The 24,758-nt window shown below is 45.4% G+C and overlaps 1 protein-coding gene across 14 annotated transcripts in view; it reads right to left on the bottom strand.

Annotated features, from left to right (window-relative positions):
• LOC147620109 (Nucleotide-diphospho-sugar transferases superfamily protein) overlaps nt 1-24,758 on the bottom strand; it is a 76,149-nt gene that overhangs the window by 1,707 nt on the left and 49,684 nt on the right. Inside the window, exon 14 of one of the 14 annotated variants that reach the window (XM_086772284.1) lies at nt 17,972-18,405. The exons of the other annotated variants lie outside the window; for them this stretch is intronic. Within the exon in view, the coding sequence (XP_086628410.1) occupies nt 18,265-18,405 (141 nt within the window). The 3' untranslated portion in view covers nt 17,972-18,264. Of the gene's footprint in view, nt 1-17,971; nt 18,406-24,758 lie in introns of those variants that run through there. 14 annotated transcript variants of the gene reach the window in all.

Below are 24,758 nucleotides of genomic sequence, written 5' to 3'. Positions count from 1 at the left end.
GAGCAAACTATGTATCACATGTACACCACATTCCAAAACGATGCATCTTCCCATCTACCTCATCCTAAGACACGACACAAATTGTCATGTGCGTGCCCATTCAGGGATACCCATGGACATCTTGTTTTAGGGTTAGCAGAGGAGAGCTTAGGACTAGCAACAAGACACGTACACATACGATTTGGAATCCCAACAAGCCCCCCCTTCGAAGTGAAGTTGGTGTGACTGATAAAACCTTCAACTAGTTCTTTGATGATCTCTAGAGTGTACCATGTCTCCAACTCAAACATGTTCTACAATGCCAACTCAGAGGCTTAAGTTTGAGCATGGCTCAGAGACTGAACCAAGCACCAAACGCTTGCGTATGAGCATGGCTTAGAGGCTCCATCTCTAAGCATGGTTGCACATAGACTCAGTGGTCTAGTGGACCAAGGTATCCACATCCTAGAACTTTCCTTCTAGGCCTGATTCATGGTAGCTCCATTCATAGCAACATACATAGGCTTCTCTAAACTAACCGCACACAAAAAACATTTATTATATATAATTTTCGGAGGACATCTCGGACAGGGGACCCATGAAACTCACACATAAAAACATAAATAGTTAGAAAAAAGATAAATCTCCCAAGTTGGGAGATGCTCCCCGGACAGGTGTTACACAGGTGTACACACTCCTGCTCTTCGATGATGTCGTCGGTAAGTCCTCGGCAAGAATGCCCCGAAAATAATATTGATGTAGCCCATGGAAACAACTACTGAAGGCAATTGGTCAATGACTCTCAAAACTACAGGGTTAGAACTCTCAATTTCGACTAAAAAGGTCAAATTGAAAAAAAAACCGTAAATTTGTGGGCTACAAATGCTTCAATTTGAAGCTCTTACAAAAAGTCCCAAATATTACATGAACTTCAATTAGACAATTTTTGCCCAATTTCTAAAATATCCCAAATTTTATCAATACTGGTGTGATTAATTAGGCAATTTTTGCCATGATTTTGAAAACCCCCAAATTATGAGCGTTGGAGAGGCTTCAATTCATGCTAAATGTTGAAATTTCAAAAAAAGCCCTAATTCTTTGTGATGCAGAGACTTTCAATTCCCCAATTTAAAGGTTGGCGTAGAATGTGCTATTCAGATGGCGCGGCACTACTTCAAGTGGCAAAGAGAGCAAAGAGCGACTAGAGTTCTGTTACGCGCGAAGTAGAGCTGCTGGGAGCACTGGTCAGCAGCTACTACTGATAATGTTGACAATAGATTGGCGTAAATTGATGTGAGACAATGAATCCAAGCGAGGGCAGCAGATTGGCCTTGGCCCCACCGCAACCACACCATTGATCCCTATCATCTTCGCACCACCTACGCTAGCTTTGCGCATTAGGTGTAGCTCTAGATGCTACAGAGTTACACACAAGTACATGGAGATGGTAGCTTTGATACCATTTCTAACAAAGGAGAGCTTGGGACTAGCAACACGATCATAGTTGTTTCCCTATGGCGTACGACACCATATTGTACAGTACGATACCGTATGGACTCGTACAGATTATTCCAGATTTTTTCCCTCGATTTTTTTTTTGAAAAAATTTAAATTTTTTGGGAGGTAATCTTGTTTTTTCTTGTCTATGGCTGTTTGAGCTTCCTCTGTACTATGATGCTTCCCTCCTTTTTAATACTCCATATCTCAAATTAAAAATACCTAAGTTTATAAGTTTTTTTTTAATACCGTATTTTATCGTACAATATATATATATATATATATATATCATACCGTATTTTCCTGTACAGTATCGTATCGTATGGTATCGTACCTGACAACTATGAGCACAATGAAGTGTGAGCCAAGTATGGAGGGAGAGAGAGAGAGAGAGAAAGAGAGAGTTATATTAACGTCTACAAAAGACCAAAATGACCTATGAGACCAAAAGGATTACATCATGTTCATGGAATACATCATCATGGGTACTAAAATGAAATGAAGAGCTGAGATGCTAGAGTTGATCCATGTACAAAGAGGATAGGCTCGCATATCATCTTGAGAGAGAAATGAAATGAAATGATATATTAACGTCTTCAGAAGGCCAAAATGACCTATGAGACCAAAAAGGTTACAACAATTGGTGGATCTGATACAATGTGTGTAAGAAAAGCTAAAACAACTAAACAACTAACTGAAACTGAAACAACAACTAAAGGTACTAGGAGCTCCTAATGGATAACATCTGGGAAGGAAAACTCCAGCAACAAAGGTAAGCATCATATACATCACTATCCAAAGATGTCTCTCATCGGTCAATGGCGGATATCCTCAATGTCCTCCATGGTGAGTACTCTCACTGGACGTCTCCCATGCCGTGCTAGAGAGAGAGAGAGAGAGAGCATAGATCTGCATGACTCAATGATGATATGATTTGTATTAGATACACCAAGTACAATGCTTTTATAACCTTGAAGGTTCTCTGCATGACATAAGTAACAATGTCAAGCAGGTATAAATATCTAGATATTATGTGAACCACTATAAGATCAAACTTTACATGGCAAACCAAGATCAAACTATCGCTAATGCGTGATGGGGTTTGGAATGCGGTCAAAGGCTCAAAAGACAAGCCAAAAGAAAAAGAGGGATCCCCAGCAATATGACCTTGGCAAGATAAGAACGATAGGGCGCTCGCACACATCATCTTGGGACTAGCTCACAACCTCATCCATCATCTTGACCTAGACAAGCCCCCCAAAGAGGTATCGGAAACACTTGAGAACCTGTTCGGTAACAAATTAATAATTCCAAAGTTTTTCTCAAGCATAAGTTTTTGAACATGAGAATGAAAGAAGTTCAACCTCTACAAGAACATCTGAGCAACCTAGGCTCCGTTCTTCAGCAACTTGCTGCCCTCAAGAAGGTGCAAGTTGATCAAGATGACATCAAACCACTCCTATCCAGTATAGAAGAGATTCCAAAATATGCAAAGACTCTCACTGTTCTCAAGGTGGCCCGTGAGATGTCATATTAGGATATGGTCGCCATCCTCATTCATGAGGATTGTTGTCTCAAAGAGCTTGTGGACGCCATAATTGAAGCAAACAAGGTATCTGTAAGAGGAGGGAAGAGGTACTGCGATAGATGTATGCATGAACACAAAGAGCAGCACCTCCAAACTGGAGACTACCATCTCCCCATCCGGGCCTTGATGGGCTGAACCTCCAAGTTGCATCCTAGCCAGAGGCCAAAAATGGGTGAGAATGTCGGTGATGCGGAGATCGTGGAGATGATGAGAGAGCTCAACTGCCTAACCCCGGATGGCAGCTGCCACTAACTTAGGATCCCACTCTGTCCCAGGGTTTGCACTGAAGGGGAAAGAGAAGATCATCGCGCCATTATTTGGTGTAGAGGGCCTAGAGTAGTGAAAAACCACACATACCTGAACAGGGGCTACTGTCTCCTCAAACACGTCGGTCCCTTCCATTGGCAGACAGCAGAAGAAACCATAGTCCACAGACTGTCCTGGGAGGTGGCAATGGTCATCTCGACCGGCTTGGAGAATCGGTGAATCAAGCGACGGATTGATCCCACCGGCAGTCTCTGCTCCCGGTCAAGGGCTGCTGGGAGGCAACAAGAGTGCTTTGGAGAGGCAGAGGGAGGGAGGGGGGTTTCTCGGATGATAAAGGTGGGGCGGAGTGCGCTGCGGCGGGTAAAGTCGGTGTCGAGACACGGAGAGGAGGAGGGGGAGGTGGTGGCGAGAGAGGGCGGAGAGGCTAGGGAGGGGTGCTGTGAGGGATCCATTAGAGAGGAAAGCTAAGGGTAGGGGCCCGCCAGGGGCTCAGAGAGGCCAGCTGGCCTCTCAGAACATTGAGGGTCGGGGGGGGGGGATCTCGACGAGGGATCGGCTGCCGTACTGGTGGGGCCAGAGGGGCCCGCTCGGGAATTGAAGAGCGCATGTCACCAACGGGAAAATGCTGAGATAAATGCTCGTAACAGTTCTCTGACACAACCGAATCCTCCTGAGATCTACCAGCCTGGCGCGCTCAACGGCAGTGCTCGGCTCTAGTGGTCGTCTGGCGGTCCGAGAGCAGTCCAACCATCTGCCACTCACCGCTAGGTCACCTGAAGTCGGGGCCTGGTGCTCTGCTGCATGAAGGCCTACCCCTCCCTACCCCCTGGTGAGAGTCAGTACAAGAACCAAGGGGAGGAACCACCAGTGGCGGTCTCCTAGATTGCCGCCAAGGACAAGCTCTAGCTAAATGACCCATCTGTCTACAAATGAAGCATTGGCATGGAAAGCCAGAGTACTCCATGCGCTGCTGTATGGGGTCTCCTTAAAGGCTAGGAATAGATATACAATGCGGTACAGACTCCGTCGAGGCCACAAAGATGCAGAGGGATGGAATCCCAACTACCCTCGCGAGGGCCAAGGCAACGGTTTGGGGGGGGGGGGGGGGGGGGGGGGACCATAACTCTCCCAATGGCACCACCAATCACCAGGAGAAGAGGAATGTACTCCTTCCTAAGGCCTGGGAAGCAAACTGTCACTGGGAAGCCCAAAACGCCAGCTAATGGGTCAGACGCAGGATCGAAGCGGTGCTGCCACCGTACAAAGAAGGCCTACGCCATACGCATTGCAAGGGGACTCAGCTGCATGACTCGGTCTGACGCCGATGGCGAGTCGAACTCCACTTGGTAGTATCTGCGCACCAAAGGGTGAATAACGGTGATCTTTGTAGGTTCACCAATGAGACTGGCTTGAAAAAGATCCCTGAGCTGTCCACGCACAAGGTGGCTACCAACAATTTTACAAACCAGGGTGGAGGCCTCAAGTGAGACAACAGTCATGGCAAGAACCTGTAGATCCGCTTCGGAGAAGAAAATGCAAGCAATGGCAGCTTTGATAGAGGATGACCAGGGCAGCGAGCTGGGAGGGAGGTAGTAGCACTACGAAGGGGGGGAGAGGGAGACAGTGGAGCTACGAAGAGAAGGGGGGGGGAGGAGGGATGGCGCAGGCGATGCCAGGCACGCACAGGGGGATCAACAGGAGTGTACGCGACTTACGATGAACTTCTACGTTTCTTACAAATCTCTACTTATCAACCCATCTGCTAGTACTTTGGGGTTGATTTTTCCACCATGTGCTTCTTGCCAATGCCATTATAGGTGTGTATAACTCATCCATGTGTGATTAGTGTATAGCCCACAAATTTCCCTCTCTATGTACTTTGTCTCCAACCACTAATAAGTAAGCTTGGATCTACTTCCACATGGTTTTGAGCATTGGTTTTCATTGATGCCTTGATTTTGGTGCGTGTTTATGAAGTGGATGCCTTTGTTTTGATCTTCCATTGTGCTTCTTTTAAGATGAAGAATTCTTTGATCTTTGATCTTTGTCTTTGTGAGTGTGGTTCTCTTTCCCCTCATAAATTGGTGCCCTCACTGACGATCGAACTCTGGACCTTCAATTTACAATTGCTCTATCAATTAGGTCTGTCCTAGGAAGATGAACAGCTCTAATTTGCCAGTTAGGCCAAATCATCCTTATCAATCTATTGCAGTCCTATCAATTCATGTGGTTCTAAGCCACGAAGCCAATTTCCAGCAAGGCCTTGGATTTCTCTTTGGAGCAAAGCGGTTGGCAAAAATGAATGTATCACCTTAGCCTTTTATTTTTCCCGTTATCAATTATGAACTCACATTTGATGTCCTAAAAGTTGTTTTCTACATCTTGGTTCTTATCTTTCTTCATCTTTCCAAAACCTACACCAATGGCTACCCCATTCCCAACTTTCCATGGAAAACCCAATGAAGATGCACTAGAATTCCTAAATGATTTGGAGATGGCTCATCTCATTTCTAGGAGAGACACTGAGAACGTTAAGGTTAGGGCTGTCCCCCTTGTTCTAAAGGAGGAAGCTAGAACCTAGTATGACACCCTTCCACAGGCTACCAAGGATGGATGGGAGATCCTCCACCAAGCATTCTTACAAAAATATGGAAAAGGAGATACTCCAGAAAGACTATGGCAACAGTGGCTCCTACATCAATAGGAGTCTCTCTAAGATTTTCAAAGATATGAAAATAAATTTCAGGATTTGGAGACTAGATGGAGTGCCTCTCTTCCACCTGAAGATGTAGGTGCCTCTCTTCCATCTGAAGAAGCAACACTAAGTTTTTTGAAGAGGGACAAGTTTGTTATTGGTTTATTTCCTCCTTTAAAGGATAAGATAGAATCCAAGTTTCCTACTAATTTTGAAGAGACACTTAGGGTGGCTAGGGAAAAAGATAAAAAGTTGAGATATCAGGCACATAGGCCTAGATTGGACTTTGACATGGGAAGGAGAGAGGAAGACACTTCTGAGGCTCCAACACTTAACTTCAATGGCCTTAGGAGCATTGTTGAAACCTCACAACATGAGCTTCTCCATAAATTAACCCAACAGTTGGAAAGCTTGAACCTCAACTTGATGCAAAAACCTAGCCCCCACAAGTAACACAAGAGGTTGAAAGAGGACCAAGAAGGCAAGCATAAGAGCTCATTTGCTATAATTGTAATGAATCAGAGCATGAGATATATAATTGCCCATATCCAAGAAGACCTCAAGGAGATGTGTACCCACTGCATCGACCCCGTCAATCGCTTCTGAGAGATGCGTCTCCATTACAACAAGTAGCTGCAATTCCACTAGTAGCATCTGCACCACAACCACCACTAGTAGCAAAAAATTGAGTGGTAAATGTGTTAGGCCTGGACACACTTGAAAAAGAACCCATAGAAGAACTGGAGGCCATGCCAACAATCAAGAGGACCAAAGCTCAACATATGGCAGACAAAGTATAAGATTCGGAGAAGACCATGAGAGAGAAGAAAAGCCAAGCGAAGGAGAAAGATGAGAGTAGCAAAAGAGTCAAGAAAACCAAGAAGACTAAGCGAAAGATTACTATGGAAGACTTTCCTTTGGGTAAGGATCTCAAATCTTATAATCTTTCCATTGATTTAAGTTCACAAAAGCCTAATATTTACTTATCCACAACCCTTGGAGTTATCACCCTTTTTGAGAAAGCAATGAGAAAAACTATCTAGCACTAAGATCCGCAAGAAACAGCACATTAGACCTATCAATTTAATCAAATCCAATCCCCACAAAGATAATGTTCCAATTTTGGATGCTTGGGTTAAGGATCACAAGATATCCACGGTGTATGTAGATGGTGTTAAAATATTGAATAGCATGTGCAAGTTGACTATGATGAATCAAAGACTAATTCAAGGTCAAAACATATGATGAGTAAGAAATAGTAGAAGAGTTGTGTACACACAAGAGAGACAACAATATTCAACAAAATAGATCGATTGATTACTTCATAGACAAGTTCTCTTTTATAGATTCCATATAACTCAATACCACCCAGTGGTTTCATCAAAACAAGTAGTTTAACATAGAACTAAGTGATAGAGAAGCTTCACCCACAAGGTAAGTGATTTGGTCCCTTTCACATGTACATGGTCCATTTGGCCCCATTCTTCTAGGAATGTGTTTAGTGAATATTTCAACACTCCCCTTCAAACGCATAATCATTACAATGGTATTGATGACCTTTGATGACTCGAAACAACTTATGCTTACTTGACATCCATGCGAAATGATTTTCCTCTTACTATGATTGCTTATCAAGATCGTAGAAGTTTAGAATGACAATTTAAGCTTGAGACTAGTTAGGAGCAGTTGGGCTAGAGGTTTAATGGCTAATTTACAAAGATTTACAACACTTATGTAAAGTTGGACATTAAGAGTTTGGGGATGGGCCCAAGACATGGTCCAGAAGAGATGGTCACTTTTGCATTGTGAGGGCTTATGATGCCCCTTGTTGTTCTCCTTTGGTTCTCCATGCTCTTCTTCTTGATCTCCATACTCTTCATGCATAATGTAGGCTTTTTGAGCCTTCTTTCCAAAGAAACAATCTTTCTCAATGTGTCCAAGTTTGTGACAAAAATCACAAATGATTGAAGAGTTGTACTTAGCATTAGCCTTCCCCTTGTAGCCTTTGTTCGATGTGTAGAGAAGTGTTGGACAAGGTTTCCTCTTTTCCTTGACCTTCAACTTCTTCTCTTCCTCCAAAAGAGAAGCTTCAATATCCACAAGCTTTGTGATAGGCATGTTGGTCAAAGTTGTCACAATGTTGTCGAAATCGGCAATGACTTGAGTAACACCCCAATGGTAATGTCTTCATCCACCTTTAGTGAGATGTCTGCAAGTTGAGTCATAAGACTTTGCATATAGTTAAGATGAGATGCAAGAGAAGTTATAGACTTCATATCAAGTTTAAAAAACTCAATGAGCAAACCAAACTTAGAGCTCTTGTATTGAGCCCCAAATAGGGTATCCAATTAATCCCATGAAGCCTTGGAAGATTCACACCCATCCATATGGTGAATGTGTGTGTCATCCAACTCGAAAGTTATGATGGCTCTTGCTTTATCAACTCTGATCTCCCATGCCAGAATAGTAGCTTGGTCTCTTGGCTTCTTCTCCTTTCCACTTCTGATGCTCCAAAGGCCTTTCTTCATGAGGATGAGCTTGATGCGGATTTGCGGAGTGTGGAAGTTTTTCTCCTTGAAACGGAAGGTAGTATCATGTGACACCATTAGGGTTGAGAGAGTTGAGCAACACACTTGAGAGCAAGTATTGAAGAGGGTTTGACTCAAACTTGAGTCACCTTGAAGATTGAAGCTCTTAGTGAATGAGAGATTTGAACTAGAAGCTTGCGAAAGGCTTGGAAGACGCTTGGATTTGATTTCAAGAAACTTGTTGGGCATTGCATGAGAGGCCAAGACCAACATTGAGGTAGAATCAAGTAATAAGACTTAGACAGAACACTTGATTAGCCAAAACAAGATAAGATTAGTGACAATTAATCACTAATTAGATTTAGAAGAGCTTGTGGCTATGGTTGTGAGAAAACACAGTCTTGATTACGAGCTGCATTCTCCAAGCTGAGACGACTAGTGGCCAAGCCCTCTTAAAGCAAGCAAGGACACATGTGGATGCATCTGCAGCTAAGAGAAATTAGGCCATGCTAGACTCTAGAGGCGACACGAACCATACAACCGCGCGGGAGCAGAGAAGCGACTCCTTTTGGGGAAAATGCAGATGCCGCAATGCAAACAGTGAAATCGACCTAATTGTCGTGCCAAGCTGGGCGCCCAGAGGTAGGGAAGATGCTCACGAATTTTGGTGGGCAATGGTTGTGTGAGCTGGGAGCATTGAATCCTCCACAAGCTGTGGGTATGCCTGGCAGCTTTTGAATCTAGTGAAAGACACTAAAAATAGATGAAGATGTCATAGCCACACAAAAAAACGTCAAAGGATGATGACAAGGCTCTTGATACCATGTTAAAATATTCAATAGCATGTGCAAATTGGCTATGGTGGGTCAAAGACTAATTTAGGATTAATATACATGATGACTAAGAAATAGTAGAAGAGTTATGTACACACAAGAGAGACAACAATATTGAGTAAAGTAGATTGATTGATTGATTACTTTATAGGCAAGTACTCTTTTATAGATTTCATAAAACTCAATACCACCTAGTGGTATTATCAAAACAAGTGGTTTAACACAAAACTAAGTGCTAGAGAACCTTCACCCACAAGCTAAGTGATTTGGTCCCTTTCACATGTAAATGGTTCATTTGCCCCATCCTTCTAGGGATGTGTTTGGTGCGTTTTTCAACATACGGAGGGGCCGAAATGTGTGTAATGTCAAAGAGGACTATACACAGGCTACGTCTAGAGGTCAATTCTCCATCCACATTCAAAATAACTTTGGCCAACAACTCCAGCATAACGTATTCGGGTGCCATTAAGGATGTGAGAGTCACTGTTTGTGTAGTGGAGGTAGAAGTTGACATGTACATGATTTCTAGCAAAGAGAAGGGGTACCCGATTATACTAGGAAGGCCTTGGCTCATAGCCATGAATGCAGATCAAAGATGCGGAACATGAATGTTGGTGCTAAATCCATATGGATCTAAGGGATCTTCTAGCAAGAAAATCACCTATGATATGTGCAAGGATAAAGAAGTGGATTTAAGCTATGAGACCACAGTAGATGAAGAGAGTAATGAATACTCGATCACTGAGACTGAGGAAGAAACGTTTAGTACTGACAATGATAGTTCATTTGATGTTATGGGCCTTACTTTCCAGAATAGGAAAGCTAAACAGAAGCTAGAGACACTGCAACCGATAGATGCGGGACTGAAGAGAAATTGAAACAAATGTTGGCATTAGACCTGTCACCAGAAGTGCAAGAGGGCTACATAAACATGCTTAAAAGGTATCCCACTCTTTTCATCACTCGTTATTCAAAAATCATCGGAGTAAGAGATATTGAGCATCATATTGAGTTAAAGGCAAAAGCAAAGCCTATAGTTCAAAAGTTAAGAAGGTTAAGAGTGATACAAAGAGATGTCTTGTTAACATAAGTCAATAAGCTCTTGAAGGCTAGATTTATTTATCCACTGGAGAACTCTGTACGGGTATCTCTTGTGGTGGGTGACTCCCAAAAAGAATGGAAAGTGGCGGGTTTCTGTTGACTGCAAGCCCCTCAACCAACCACAAAAACAGATCATTTCCCTTTACCATAGGAGGACGAAATTTTGAATGAGATGGCTGGCCACGAATGATATACTGTTTGTGATGGATACTTGGGATATTTCTAGATCAGAATAGAAGAGGACCAAATGCAGACCACGTTCATCACCCCTTGGGATTGTTTTGCTTATAGAGTTATGTCATTTGGTCTCACGAATGCACCTGGCACATCTTAGAAGTTCATGAACTATGTTTTTCAACCATTTTTTGGGTCATCCATTAGAGTTTTCATAGATGATTTTTTTATATATAGTAGCATGTCTTTACATTGCCACAAGGTGGAAGAAGGCTTAAAAAGATTGTTCCAGCTCGGCGCATAGTTGCATCCAGAGAAATGTCACATTGCTCAAACTAAGGTAAGGCTCTTAGGCCACTTGGTTTCTTCACAAGGTATTGAGGCTGATCTGTCAAAAGTGCAAGATCTCTTAGCACTCCCATCTTCATCAAATATAAAGCAGCTCGTCACATTTCTTGAAAATATCAAGTACCTTGCCAAATTTATTCACTTGCTTGCATAAATCGTTTCACCATTGCAAAGACTCACCTAGGAGAGTACTTTAAGATGGGATGATGAGAGTGAGGACATATTTAATGAGGTAAAAATCATGCTTAGTTCTTTACCAGTCATCATGCCATCCCAGTGAGATTTGGTTTTCTATGTTTGTCCATGTGTTGGCTCTCACGCAGTTGGTGCAGTATTAATGCAAAAGGATCCAAAGACAACTTTTATGTGTCTAGTTTACTTTGTAAGCAAGGTGATGACAGAGGCTGAGAGAAGTTCTCCAGATGTTGATCAATGATGTTGGCTCTCATGTTTGGAGTCAAGAAGTTAGGTCTTACCTTTTGTCTAAACCCTTTGTTGTTTTAACAATTAAGAACACATTTCCTTGTGTGGTTCAACGCATGAATATCTTACCAAAGATCGCAAGTGGATCTTGGAATTGCAAAAATTTGAGTAAACCTTTTTGGTGAAGAAGTGTACTCAAGTAAGCTTAGCACATGTGTTAACATACCGCTATCATGAGAAGAAGGTGGCTCCAAAAGCAAGGGAAGAGACATATAAGATCCAAAGGTAGAGGAAACTTTCATTAATGCATTCACATTGTATTTTGATGGAGCTCACAAGAGGAAGACCGACTTTGCAGGAGCTAGGTTTATCATTCTAAGCCACGAGCAAGAGGTGGTCCTTCAAGAAGGTAAAATTTTGTCTAATGTCCATTCAAACAATGAAGCAGAGTATACTACCCTTAAGATGGGATTGGAAGCTTGTTTAGGACAGAAAATTACAAGGTTGGTTGTAAAAGAAGATGCCATGCTACTAGTAAAACGGATTCAAGGTATTTGGGCATGTAAGAATTCTAACCTCTTGAGTTGGTTGACGCAAATCAAAAGTCTAATGAAGGAATTTAGAAGGAGAATACTTATAAGAGGTCATCTACTTCTTGCTTTTAGGAGAACCTCTAAGAAATCTGACTAAGGTTCAAAATCACAGGTTAGCCTAGCCTACATAGGGATGTTCAGCATTGGTTCAAGGCTTGTATAGCTAGCCTACTCGTCTCGCAGGAGATAACAGACTCATTTATGAGCCACAAAATCCCATTTTCGCTTATGGTCTATTTGAGAAATGGAGAATTGATGGCATTGGTCCCCTCCATAGAACCCTCTTAAGAAAGGTTTACATTATCGTGGCTGTTGATTACATAACTAGATGAGCAAAAGCAATTAGCACTAGGAGAAAAACATTTGAAGATATTGGTAAGTTCATGTTTGATAATATTTGCTACAGGTTTGGAACACCCTTGGAGCTGGTATAAATCATGGACCAAGATTCAAAGTAGATATCAAAGAGTTGGCACAGGCTAGGGAGATGGTGACCTCTCTATCCCACTCCACTACATACTCACACAGACTCAAGAACAGAACACCACACAAGAGCTACCTAGAGTGGCATGCACGCAACACAAGATGAAGGTAGGCAAGAGTTGGGACACCACAAGACCATGTATTGCGTTGGAGATCCCCCCTCAGTACACCAAAGTCTCTCTATATACAATGGCGTGGCCCCTTGGGCTATCACGAGCCAAGTGCTAAAAGTGGTCACTGACAGATGTCATTGGAGTAGGTGAGAGGCACCGAGAACAAGCACCGCCTTATGGTTCACGAACTTGGTTGCCAATTTGGGAGTGCCCGATCTTGGGGATGCCCAATCTTCGGGGTTCACGAGCTTGGGGTGCCTGACCACTGGCAGTGAGAGTGGCTATAACCTTTGAAAAAATTTGATGTCAAACCTGTTATCCAATCTACTGTCATATCTCAAGACAAGCATACCTTCCTTCAAACCTTTTTCCTTGAGGAAAACATAGAATTTCTCTCTTTTTGGTGGCTTGCTCTATATAAAAGTCAATTGAATAATCTCTATCGAACTCAACCCTTTGTAGGTCCAGTAGGCGCTCATTAAACTTCTCTTGTGGCTCAACTTAGCTCCTTACCAAAACTCTGAGGCTTGGAATCTCCACTTCTAGAGGCAATAAGGCTTCTTGGCCATACACTAGATAAAAAGATGTAAATTGCATAGTTGCTTTGAATGAAGTTCTGTAAGCCCATAAGACTGCTGTCAAGTGTTTGTCCCAATCCTTAGGTCTGCTTTACACCTGCTTGGTGATTATCTTGCACAAAACCTCATTAACTTTCTCCACCAAACCATTGCATTGAAGATAATAGAGGGTGTCAAACTTGTGTTCAATCTTCAGTCTATCTAGGAGTTCTTGAAGAACATCTGCCCTAAATCTTGATCCATGATCTGATACCAGCTCCAAGGGTGTTCCAAACCTACAACAAATATTATTAAACACGAACTTACCAACATCTTTAACAACTATTCTCCTAGTGCTAACTGCTTCTGCCCATCCGGTCATGTAATTAGCAGCCACAATAATGTAAATCTTTCCTCGCTAAGTTCTTGGGAGGGGACCAATGGTATCAATTCTCCATTTCTCAAATGGACCATAAGAGAAAATGTGATTTCGTGGCTTATAAGTGAGCCTCTTATCTCTTGTGCGAGCTAGCAAGCTTTACAAGCCCTGCACCAATGCTGAACATCCCTATGTAGGCTAGGCCAAGTGTAATTTGCCAATAAGATCTTTCTGCTTGTGATTTCTTAGACAAAATGGCCGCTACATACTCCATCATGGCACGAGTGGAAAATGTGACAAATTTAATTGGATAAAGGAACCCTTCTCATCACTAAATCCTTCCCTTTGTAATACAAGTCTTCCCTAATCAACTGATAAGACAAAGCTTTCCAAACCAGCTTGTGTTTTTGAACCTTAGTTAGATTTCCTAGAGATTCTCCTAAAAGCAAGAGGTGAATGACCTCTTGTAAGTATTCCCGGCCTTGAAACTTTGGTTCTTGGAATTTTGTTACTTCAATCATGACATCCAGCTCTTGATTTGCCAATGCATCTGCACCCCTATTTTTGCTTCTAGACACATGCTCAATTTTAATCATTTCAAATTCCTTCATTAGACTTTTGATTTGCGTCAACCAACTCAAGAGGTTAGAATTCTTACATGCCCAAACACCTTGAATCCGTTTTACTAGCAACATGGCATCTTCTTTTACAACCAACCTTGTAATTTTCTATCCTAAACAAGCTTCCAATCCCATCTTAAGGGTAGCGTACTCTACTTCATTGTTTGAATGGACATCAGACAGAATTTTACATTCCTAAAGGACCATCTCTTGCTCGGGGCTTAGAATGATGAACCCTACTCCTGCAGAGTCGGTCTTCCTCCTATAAGCTCCATCAAAATACAATGTGAATGCATTAGTGACAGTTTCCTCTATCTTTGGATTCTCTGTCGCTTTTCTTCCTTTTGGGATCACCTTCTTCACATGATAGCGGTATGTTAACATATGTGCTAAGCTTGTTCGGGTCCTATCCTACACCAAAAAGGTGTACTCTAACTCTTACAATTCCAAGATCCACTTTGCGATCTTCGGTGAGATATTCATGTGTTAAACCACATAAGGAAATGTGTTCTTAATTTCAGTTCCTCCATCTGTCGATTGTAATGTCTCTAGCTCCTGTTTAGCTTCCCTATTTTGAAAAGTAAGGCCCATAACAAATGAACTATCATTGTCACTGCTAAATGTTTTTTCCTCAGTCTCAGTGATCGAGTATTCATTACTCTCTTCATCTACTGTGGTCTCATATCTCAAATCCACTTCTTTACCCTTGCACATATCATAGGTGATTTTCTTGCTAGAAGACTCCTTAGATCCATATGGATTCAGCACCAATATTCATGTTCCACACCTTTGATCTGCATTCATGGCTATGAGCCAAGGCTTTCCTAGTATAATTGGGTAACCCTCCTCTTTGCTGGCAATCACATATATTTCAACTTCTACCTCCACTGCACAAACAGTGACTCTCACGTCCTTAATGACACCTAAACACTTTATGCTGGAGTTGTTGGCCAAAGTTACCTTGAATGTGGATGGAGAATTGACCTCTAGACCTAACATGTGCATAGTCCTCTCTGACTTGAATGTGGATGGAGAATTGACCTCTAGACCTAACCTGTGCATAGTCTTCTCTGACATTACACACATTTCAGTCCCTCCATCTACATACACCCTAGATATCATGTGATCCTTAATCCAAATATCCAAAATTGAGACAACATCTTTGTGGAGATTGGATTTTATTAAATTGATAGACCTAACATGATTTCTCTTGGGAATTTTAATGGTAGATAGTTTTGCCCATTACTTCGTCAAAAGAAGTGATAACTCCAAGAGTTCTGGATAAGTAATACTAGGCTTTTGTGAACTTCAATCAACAGAAAGATTATAAGATTTGAGACCCTTATCCAAAGGAAAGTCTTCCATAGTAATCTTTCGCTTAATCTTCTTGGTTTTCTTGACTCTCTTGCTGCTCTCACCTTCCTCGTTGGCTTGGCTTTTATTCTCTTTCATGGTCTCCTCCGAATCTTCTACTTTGTCTTACATATGTTGAGCTCTTGTCCTCTTGACTACTGGCATGGCCCCCACAGTACTTCTATGGGTTCTTTTTCAAGTGTGTTGAGACCTAACACATTTACCACTCAATTTTCTGCTACAGGTGGTGGTTGTGGTACCAGTGGTACTGGTGGAATCACAACTGCCTATTGTGGTCGAGACACATCTCTCAGAAGCGGTTGAGGGAGTTGACGCACTGGGTACATACCTCCTTAAGGTCTTCTTGGATATGGATTGTTATACATCCCATACCCTGATTCATTACAATTATAGCAAATGAGCTCTTGTGCTTGCCTTCTTGGTCCTCTTCTAGTCTCTTGTGGTGCTCATGGTCTAGGTTTTTGCATCAAGTTAAGGTTCAAGCTTTCCAACTATTGGGTCAATTTATGAAGAAGCTCATGTTGTGAGGTTTCAACAAGTGGTGGTGGTGTTCCTAAGGCAAGTGATGCTCTTTTTGCCAACTTAAGTGTTGGAGCCTCAGAAGTGTCTTTCTCTCTCCTTTCCATATCCAAGTCTAATCTAGGCCTATGTACCTGACATCTCAATTTTTTAATATTTTCCTAGTCACTCTAAGTGTCTCTTCAAAATTAGTAGGAAACTTGGACTCTACCTAACCCCCCCCTTAGAGAGAAAATAAACCAGTAACAAACCTCTCTCTCTTCAAGAAATTCGGTGTTGCTTCTTCAGGTGGAAGAGAGGCACTCCATCTTGTCCACAAATCCTGAAATTTAGTTTCATACCTTTGAAATCTTGGAGAGACTTCTATTGATGTAGGAGCAACTGACTGCCATGATCCTTCTGGAGTATGATCCTTTTCCATATTTTTGTAAGAATGCTTGGCGGATCTCCCATCCATCCTTGGTAGCCTGCGAAGGGTGCCATACAAGGTTCCAGCTTTCTCCTCTAGAACAAGGGGGAAAGCCCTAACCTTAACGTCTGTCCTAGAAATGAGATGGGCCATCTCCAAATTATCCAGGAATTCTAATGCATCTTCATTGGGTTTTCCATGGAAAGTTGTGAAAGGGAAAGCCATTGGTGTAGGTTTTGGAAAGATGAAGAAGGATAAGAAACAAGATGTGGAAAACAACTTTTAGGACATCAAGATGAGCATAAAACATCAAATGTGAGCTCATAATTGAGAACAGACATGAAAGGCTCAGGTGATGCATTCATTTCTGCCAACCGCTCTACTCCTAATAGAAATACAAGGCCTTGCTGGAAATTAGCTTCCTGGCTTAGAACCATATGAATTGATAGGATTGCAATAGATTGATAAGGATGATATGATCTAATTGGCAAATTAGGGTGGTTCATCTTCCTAGGACGACCTAATTGATAAAACAATTGAAAACTGAAGGTCTTGAGTTCGATTCTCAATGAGGACACCAATTTATGAGGAGCATTTTCTCGAAAGGTGGTCTCTATCATGTCCTAAGAGAACCCCACTCACAAAGATAAGCACTAGAGAATTCTTGATCTTAAAAAAAGCACAATGGAAGATCAAAACAAAGGCATCTACTTCATAAACACACACCAAAATCAACTCACCAATGGAAACCAATGCTCAAAACCATGTGGAGGTAGACCCAAACTTGCTTAGACAAAGTACATGGAGAAGGAAATTTGTGGGCTATACACTAATCACACATGGATGAGTTATACACACCTGTAATGCCATTGGCGAGAACTACATGGTGGAGAAAACACCCACAAAGCACTAGCACATGGGTTGATAAATAGAGATTTGTAGAGAGATGGGATAAGAGAGTGAGCATGGGAAGAAGACTAAGGACTTTATGGTAGCATGGGTGTTGGGAAGAAACAGGTTAACATAAGCTGAAGGGCTAAGGAGAAAAGAAGAAAGATGTATCTCCCTTGATAGTGATAGATGGTCCCTTTTTTATAGGTGGAAAGTGGTTTGATGAAGAGGTTATCATTGGACCAGGTCTTAGCTATTGCTATATCCAAGGTGATGAGACAAGATTCCAAAAGATATTACAATTTTTTTCCATTTGAGCCAAGGTTTTTCCATTAAATGAGAAGTGTGATTGTGGGTAAGAGAAGAAGTGAGGAAGAGATTTGAGCAAGCTGTCCAAAATTTTTGCAAGCCAGTATTTTGCCTATAACTTTTTCTGTGTAGCTCAAATTAAGAAGGTTCAAAAAGAAAAGTTGAAAATCGCAACCCATTCGACATAAAAATTTTGCACAAACTACTTCGCAGGTCGTGAACTTTGATTGCCAAATTTCAAGCGGAAGATGCTTAAAAATGCGAATCAAAATTACCTACCCCAAAACAAGAGTTTTTTCTTTTCTTTTCAAAAAGAGACTTCTATTAAGTATGAGAAAAACATACAACAATCACAGCTATAAGCCAAAAAAGAATAGAATCACCCCAATATGTAAGGTGATTTCAACCACTGAGGAGCATCATGATGCCATGTAAGACCTGTGGTACTAGAGGAAAAGAAGATGCCATGGTCCCACTCCCACATAAATATCACGCGCTTCGCCTGCGCAGAACGAGAGGGCCCCTGAATGTGAGCCCAAGTAGCCATAAGTATGGATGATATCACCCCATATAGTACTAATGCACTAAGACACAAAAATCTGGACACCCTCAATAGCCTCCATGCATCTAGCTCTCCAGATCTGCCATGCTGTAATACTAACAACAATCTCCCAACTAGTGTCAATTCTCTGTCTGGGGGGTGTATAATGAGAGTGAGAAACATCCTGCAATAAACCATGCAAGGCAATACATGTATGAATGAAAATAGCAGAATCTGTACCACTGCCCTCATAAAAAAGCTGCGGACCGAACTGAGAGAGCCAAGCAACTGCCCCCCAAGTCACATGCATGGCTCGTCCACTCAATTTGTCCATAAGTTGGGCTACAGAACCCCAAATCTACTATGCACTGCTGCATCCCCATAAACAATATTGTACAGTCTCAGAATCTGCCGCACCCCTAGAAGAGGACCCCTTCATTTTTGCATTCTTTATTTGGAAGATGCTTCCTTAGTTACTCACCACAAAAGAATAAGGCACGTGAATTACTTATGATATATGGACTTAGCACTTTAATGAAAGGTCAAAGTAGTTCCCAGTTATAAAAGCATGTGAGCACTCCCCTGTATCCATCTTAAGCAAGATATGCATGCACCTCCTAATAATATTATGATATTGAAAAATATTGACTTATTCACTCACTACATAATAATGCATATCAATAACTAAGGTATGTCTCTCACTCTTTCTTGACTTCATTTTGATTGGCGTGTGTACTTGGTTTGTCAAGAGTTATTCATGAATGCTGTTTTTTTCCGCCCCCCTCTGTCTTCCGCCCCCTCCCCCTCTGTCTTCCACCCCTCTCCCTTTGTCTTCCGCCCTTCCCCCTCTTCCCCTCCCCGCTCCGCTTTTTCGTGCAGCTTGGTTCTTGCAGGACCCTCCGTTTTTCGCTTCGCCCTCGACTCAGCTTCAGACTCTGATGGAGGTTCCTCCCGCCCCACCTCAGAGGGACTCTTCCGCAACCCCCTCGCCCGCCCCTGAGGATACCCCCATCAGGCTTTCTCTTTCGCCAGAAGAGGAAGCGAGCCTCGCCGCAGAGGTGGAACGCCTCCAGGCACATTCCACCATCTGCCGTATAGTTGGCACTCGCCCCAGCAGAGGGGAGATCCGGGATCTTCTCCAGGCCCGCCTTCTTGCAGATGTAGGCAAGATCCTGGACGTTCAATTACTAGGCCGCGGACACTACCAGATTGAGTTCGACACAGCCCAGAGCGTGGCCCAGGTCCTAGCCATGAGTCCCCTTGACATCAGGGGCGCTCACGCCTTCTTCAGACCTTGGCAGCATGGCTTCGACCCAGCAGCGGCCGAGCAAGGAGAGCGCCTATTCCAGTTACAGTTTGCTTTCCTGGACTTCGCCGCGAGTACCTTCCACTCCTTTCTAGGATAGGATCATTGGTGGGCTCGGTGCTTGAGACTGGCCCCACAGCAGCTTAGTGGTGGCTAGAGCAGCTGGCCTGCCTTCGGTTAGAGTTTTGGTTCCTGACATCTCCTCCCTTCTGAAGGTCATTCAGTTACCTAGGATAGGGGGGGGGGGGATGGATCGATCAGAGAGTGGAGTTTTCGGGGCTCCCGAACCAGTGTTTTATATGCAGGCAGGTCGGCCACCTGGCCAAGGCCTGCCCTCGCAGGAGACCCCGACCTTCACCGCAGCAGCAGACTCCCAATGGCTCGCCCACAGATGCGGCTAGGCAGGCAGCCTCCGAGACACCTGCTCAGCCCACAGAGACCTCAGATTGGCAGCCTGGACAGGGGCGCCGTAGAGGGAGACAACCACAGCAGCATGCCCAGAGACCGACGCAGCAGCAGTCACAGCCTCAGCATCACTGGGTTCCAGTGAGGAACAGCTTTGCTCCCCTCCAGGAGGAGACCCAGCGCAGACTGAGGGTCAGGCGATGCCAGCACCCCCCCTTCGCCCCCACCCCCCCTCCCCCGTCCCCCCCTCATGCCTCGCTTCCACCTTCGCCTCCTCCCGTTCCCGCTCCCGCTTTTTCAACGGCTCCTTCCCCACCCCCTTCTCCCCCCCCTCCTCCCCCTCCGCTCGCCTCAGCTCCCCGAGAGGCACTGGCAGTACCCTGGCGCTCACCTGCAGTCCGGCGGGCACTGAGCACCGACCTTGCTCGAGCACCGCAGAGGAGACCTACCATGCCGATTCGTGCTTCACGGATATCCTCTATCCGCAATCGGCTGAGTAGTCTCGACACTAGACAGCGCACGGAGGCTTTCGACTACTCCTTCACACGCCTTTTTGGAGCGGAGGGCCCCCATGAGCCAGCACCCATCAGAGTTCATGTGGTGATACCTCCGGCCCGAGGGGAGGAGGCACTTGATTCAGCGGTGGCCTTCTCCATCCCTCTCTGCGGCACTAGCGACCGGGAGTGGACTCTGGATCTCGCTCTTAGTATCTTGAAGACTCAGGCAGTTGAGTTTTCTCACCATGTGAGTGATTTGGAGATGACAGACGTGATAGGCCGACTCTGGGAGTTGGCACATTTCTTTGATACTGGGAGTGCGGATGCCTCCGGGAATCGACATTTGGTGGTTCGCATAGTGGCAGACCTAGCACGAGACCCTGGCTATGTCTGCATACATGAGGTTTCTCTCTCCGAGCGGGAGGCAGTCGCTATGGGACACAGCCATTGGCGCCTGGTCCGAGATTCTTGCAGCACACCGGGTGGGCAGATTCGTAGCCGCTCGGATGGGGATTACTCTCCATCCAAGCCGCTTGCGAAGGCCCGCCGTATGGCTGAGACAGCCTCCACCTCGGCAGGTCACCCATGAGGATCATCTCATGGAATGTACAGGGCCTTGGCGGCGCACACTATGTACGTTATCGTGGTTGCTTGAGGCAGGAGCTTCAGAGATGCCTGGTTGGGGGCAGTATTGATATTCTGATGATGCAGGAGCACCATTTGAGTGAGAGCAAGATTCGGAGATATGGTTCGGTGATGCCTGGTAGATGGGACACATTTTGGTCTGCAGGTTTTGGCCCCTTGGGTGGGCAGGGAGGAGTATGTATGGTCATTGCGGATGTATGGCGGCAGGCCATTGTGGATCGCGGGGTCATTGTGCCTGGTAGAGCGCAGTATGTTATTTTGAGGATGCACGATGAGCACTTTGGTGTGCTCAATGTCTATGCGCCCAACCATGCTAGTGCCAAAGCAGAGTTCTGGACCCTTGTCACAGATGCATTGCCAGAGGCCGCACATTGGTGTGTCGCGGGAGACTTCAACATGCTTGAGGACCCGGCCAATAGGGTGGGAGGCAGTCATGTTACAGTGCACGGCATGGAGCTTGCAGCTTGGGAGCAATTTTGTATGACACTGCGGATCACTGATGCATGGCAGCATGAGGCTTTCTCCCGTTCTCAGGACAGTCTTAGTTTTTTCTCGGTCGGATCGCCGACAGGGAGGGACTAATCTATCACGGATTGATCGCTTCTATGTGGGCGCGATAGGTTCGGGGAGCGTGGTGGCTCCGTTGGCATTCTCGCTGGCACCTCTTTTTCAGACCATGCGCCAGTTATTTTGACACTTGAGGAGAGGACACGGGAGACCAGCTTGCAGTTGAAGATCCCAGAGAGGTTACTTACTGATCCTAGTCTCTCTCAGGACATTGAGAGGATATGGCATGATAGCCAAAGCTCTGACCTGGATGCAGCAGGCCAGTGTGCCCAGGGACTCATCGAGCTCAGCTCTTTTTTGCACGCTACAGCCTTGACACGGCTGGGAGAGACACGAGAGCGGGAGCGTCGCTTGAGACATAGCCTTGCTTCGCTCCAACGTCTTCAGGAGCAGCTGCCTACATGTGAGTGGGTGGCGTCCCAACTGAGCCACGCACGCCAGGAGGTTAGAGAGCAAGAGGAGCAGAGACATGAGTTCTACTATCATCGCCAGGCCTCTCAGTGGACGCAGCTTGGTGATAGAGTGACGGGGGAGTTCTTTGAGATCACCGGACCCCGCCATGCTCGAGCAAGAGTACGCCAACTCAAGAGAGGCAAGACGGATCCGTAGCCACTGAGCCCGGGGAGATTAGAGCTATTGCCACTGAGTTCTATAGAGACCTGCTTTCAGCGGAGCCAGCCACGGAGGCACGTGATGCTTGCAGACAGACTGTGTGGGCCCATGTGCAGAGGAGGGTCACAGATCGTATGCGCACAGTTTTGGGTGAGCCCCTTTCAGAGGATGAGCTTGTTGAGGCTTTGAGGGTCCTTCCGCGTCATAGTTGCCCTGGGGAGGACGGATTGACGCCTGCCTTTTTTATGCGCTATTGGGACCTTTTGGGGCTAGGCCTCCGCAGGGGCTTTCAGTATGTTTTGGACACTGGGGTGATGCCACAGAGTTTTTCAGAGGGCTTGATCTTTCTTATCCCCAAGGGGGAGGGAGTGTCAGATGATATTCGGCATTGGAAGGCTATTACGATCCTCAATACTGTCTACAAGGTCCTAGCAAAGGCCTTGAGTTTGAGGATCCAGCCCTTCCTTGGGGAGTTGATTCATGCTACCCAGACAGGATTCGTCAAGGAGCGCAGTATCCTTGACAACATTTTCACCTTCTGGGAGGCGACGGCCCGAGCTAGATTTCTCGGTGAGGACTTGGTCGTGATGCTTCTCGATTTTGAGAAGGCATACGATAGAGTCGATTGGGGTTTTCTAGAGGGCACTATGCTTCGCCTGGGTTTTGAGCCAGACTAGATTCGAGGAGTGGCGGCTCTATATTCCACAGCTCGTAGCCAGGTGTTGATGGCTTGAGGACGGGGGCCGAGTTTTGAGTTGACCAGATCAGTCCGTCGTCAGGGATGCCCTCTCGCCCCGTTCCTTTTTCTTTTCTTTGCAAGGGCTATGAGCATGTATCTGACAGCAGAGGAGGTTGGTTTGAGAGGACTCCAGCTTCCAGTCCGGGGTGAGGACCTGCTCGATTCTGAGTTTGCTGATGACACGGGATTGTTTCTGATGGCCAGGAGGCCAATCTATAGAGGGCAGAGCAGTCGCTACAGGTTTTTGGTGTGGCTTCGGGAGCATTGATCAATTGGCGCAAGACAGTGGCTTTTTGGATCAGTAGCGCTCCCGCTCCGGCATGGAGCCCAGACCCGGGTTTTAGATGGATTTCTCCTGGCACAGCAGTGCGGTATCTGGGATGCCAGATTGGACTTGATTTGTCACCTGAGCAGCAGATCGCCCCGCTTCTTCTGAGCATTCAAAAGAAGCTTTTATATTGGAGTACAGCTCGGCTGTCCTTGGCTGGGAGGGTGGTGGTGACAAATCAGGTGCTTTTAGTGACTGTGGTACATCACGTCTTGCTGGATCTTCTCGAGCTCTTGCATCAGCCAGGTGTACAGAGGCTGATCAGGAACTTTCTTTGGTCTGGGCGGGATGGTCAGCCGGCCCGGGCTAAGGTTGCTTGGGCAGTTATTACTCTTCCGCTGGCCCAGGATGGCTTGGGCATTATAGATCCAGCTGATCAAAGTAGAGCCTTGTTGGGGAAGCTTATTGTTCGGGGGCTGCTGCCAGGCGCTGAGCCTTGGAAGGAGCTTCTTTTTCAGCGGCGACTGCAGGCTAGAGCTCCCCCAACAGGAGGCACTTGGGCACCAAAGATACGGTGGATCTTCATAGAGATGAGGAGGACAGGCCTCAGTAGAGGATGGGAGGACAGATTTGCCTTGAGCATCCCGCGAGCTTGGGAGCTGCTGAGACCGGGGCTTTCTCAGAGACCTCCCACTTGTGATGAGGAGCGGGCCAGAGACAGAGATCACCTTTTTCCAGTACACTGTTCGGTTGGGGAGGCATATTTTGACTGCGAGGAGGATGGTCTCTCCTGCTGCATCAGAGCATTGGCGGCTACAGGGACTCTCACAGGAGTTCCTGGAGGATTTTTGGACCAAGCTTTGGGCTAGCCGACAGGCACGCAGGATCTCGGCTTTCCAGTGGCTGGTTGCCCACAGGGGCTCTGCAGTTGGCACCTGGCTTGTCTACAGTGGCCTTTCGCCGGCCTGCGTCCGATGCGGCCACCCATTGAAGACACAGAGACATTGCCTATGGGAGTGTCCACAGGCGCAGCATATTTGGCTGAGGATGTTGCGCATCTTGGCCCCCCTCTCTCCAGAGGGCATGTATACGTGGGGAGCTGCTGTTTGGTCGACTTCGTCAGGGCCAGCTCTGGGATACAATACGAGACGGAGCAGGACAGCCAAGCCATCAGATTCATTAGGGGCCAGCCTCGCCTTGTTCCTTCACCGGATTTCTCGTCTGCCGGCTGGACACAGGAGAGGGATTTATGATGGGAGCTCCTCAGCAGCCTCACCATATGGTTCACCTCGAGAGCCCGTTGTTTCAGGGCCTTTGAGGGGAGACTGGAGCCACCAGCAGAGACTGTTCGGGCTATCTGGCAGGAGTTGATTCACACCCTGCGAGGACAGTATGACCGCATCCGGGGCGACTCGGATCGAGCGATCTTGCGGCGCCAGGCCTTCCACACCACTTGGCACAGCGGCCCTTTCTATACTCTACACGCGGGTACCCCCCG

The sequence above is a fragment of the Cibotium barometz genome, chromosome 32 (assembly GCF_041138505.1).
Source record: "Cibotium barometz isolate CiBa-2024 chromosome 32, ASM4113850v1, whole genome shotgun sequence".
NCBI lineage: Eukaryota > Viridiplantae > Streptophyta > Polypodiopsida > Cyatheales > Cibotiaceae > Cibotium > Cibotium barometz.
This window is presented reverse-complemented; position numbering and strand designations above follow the sequence as displayed.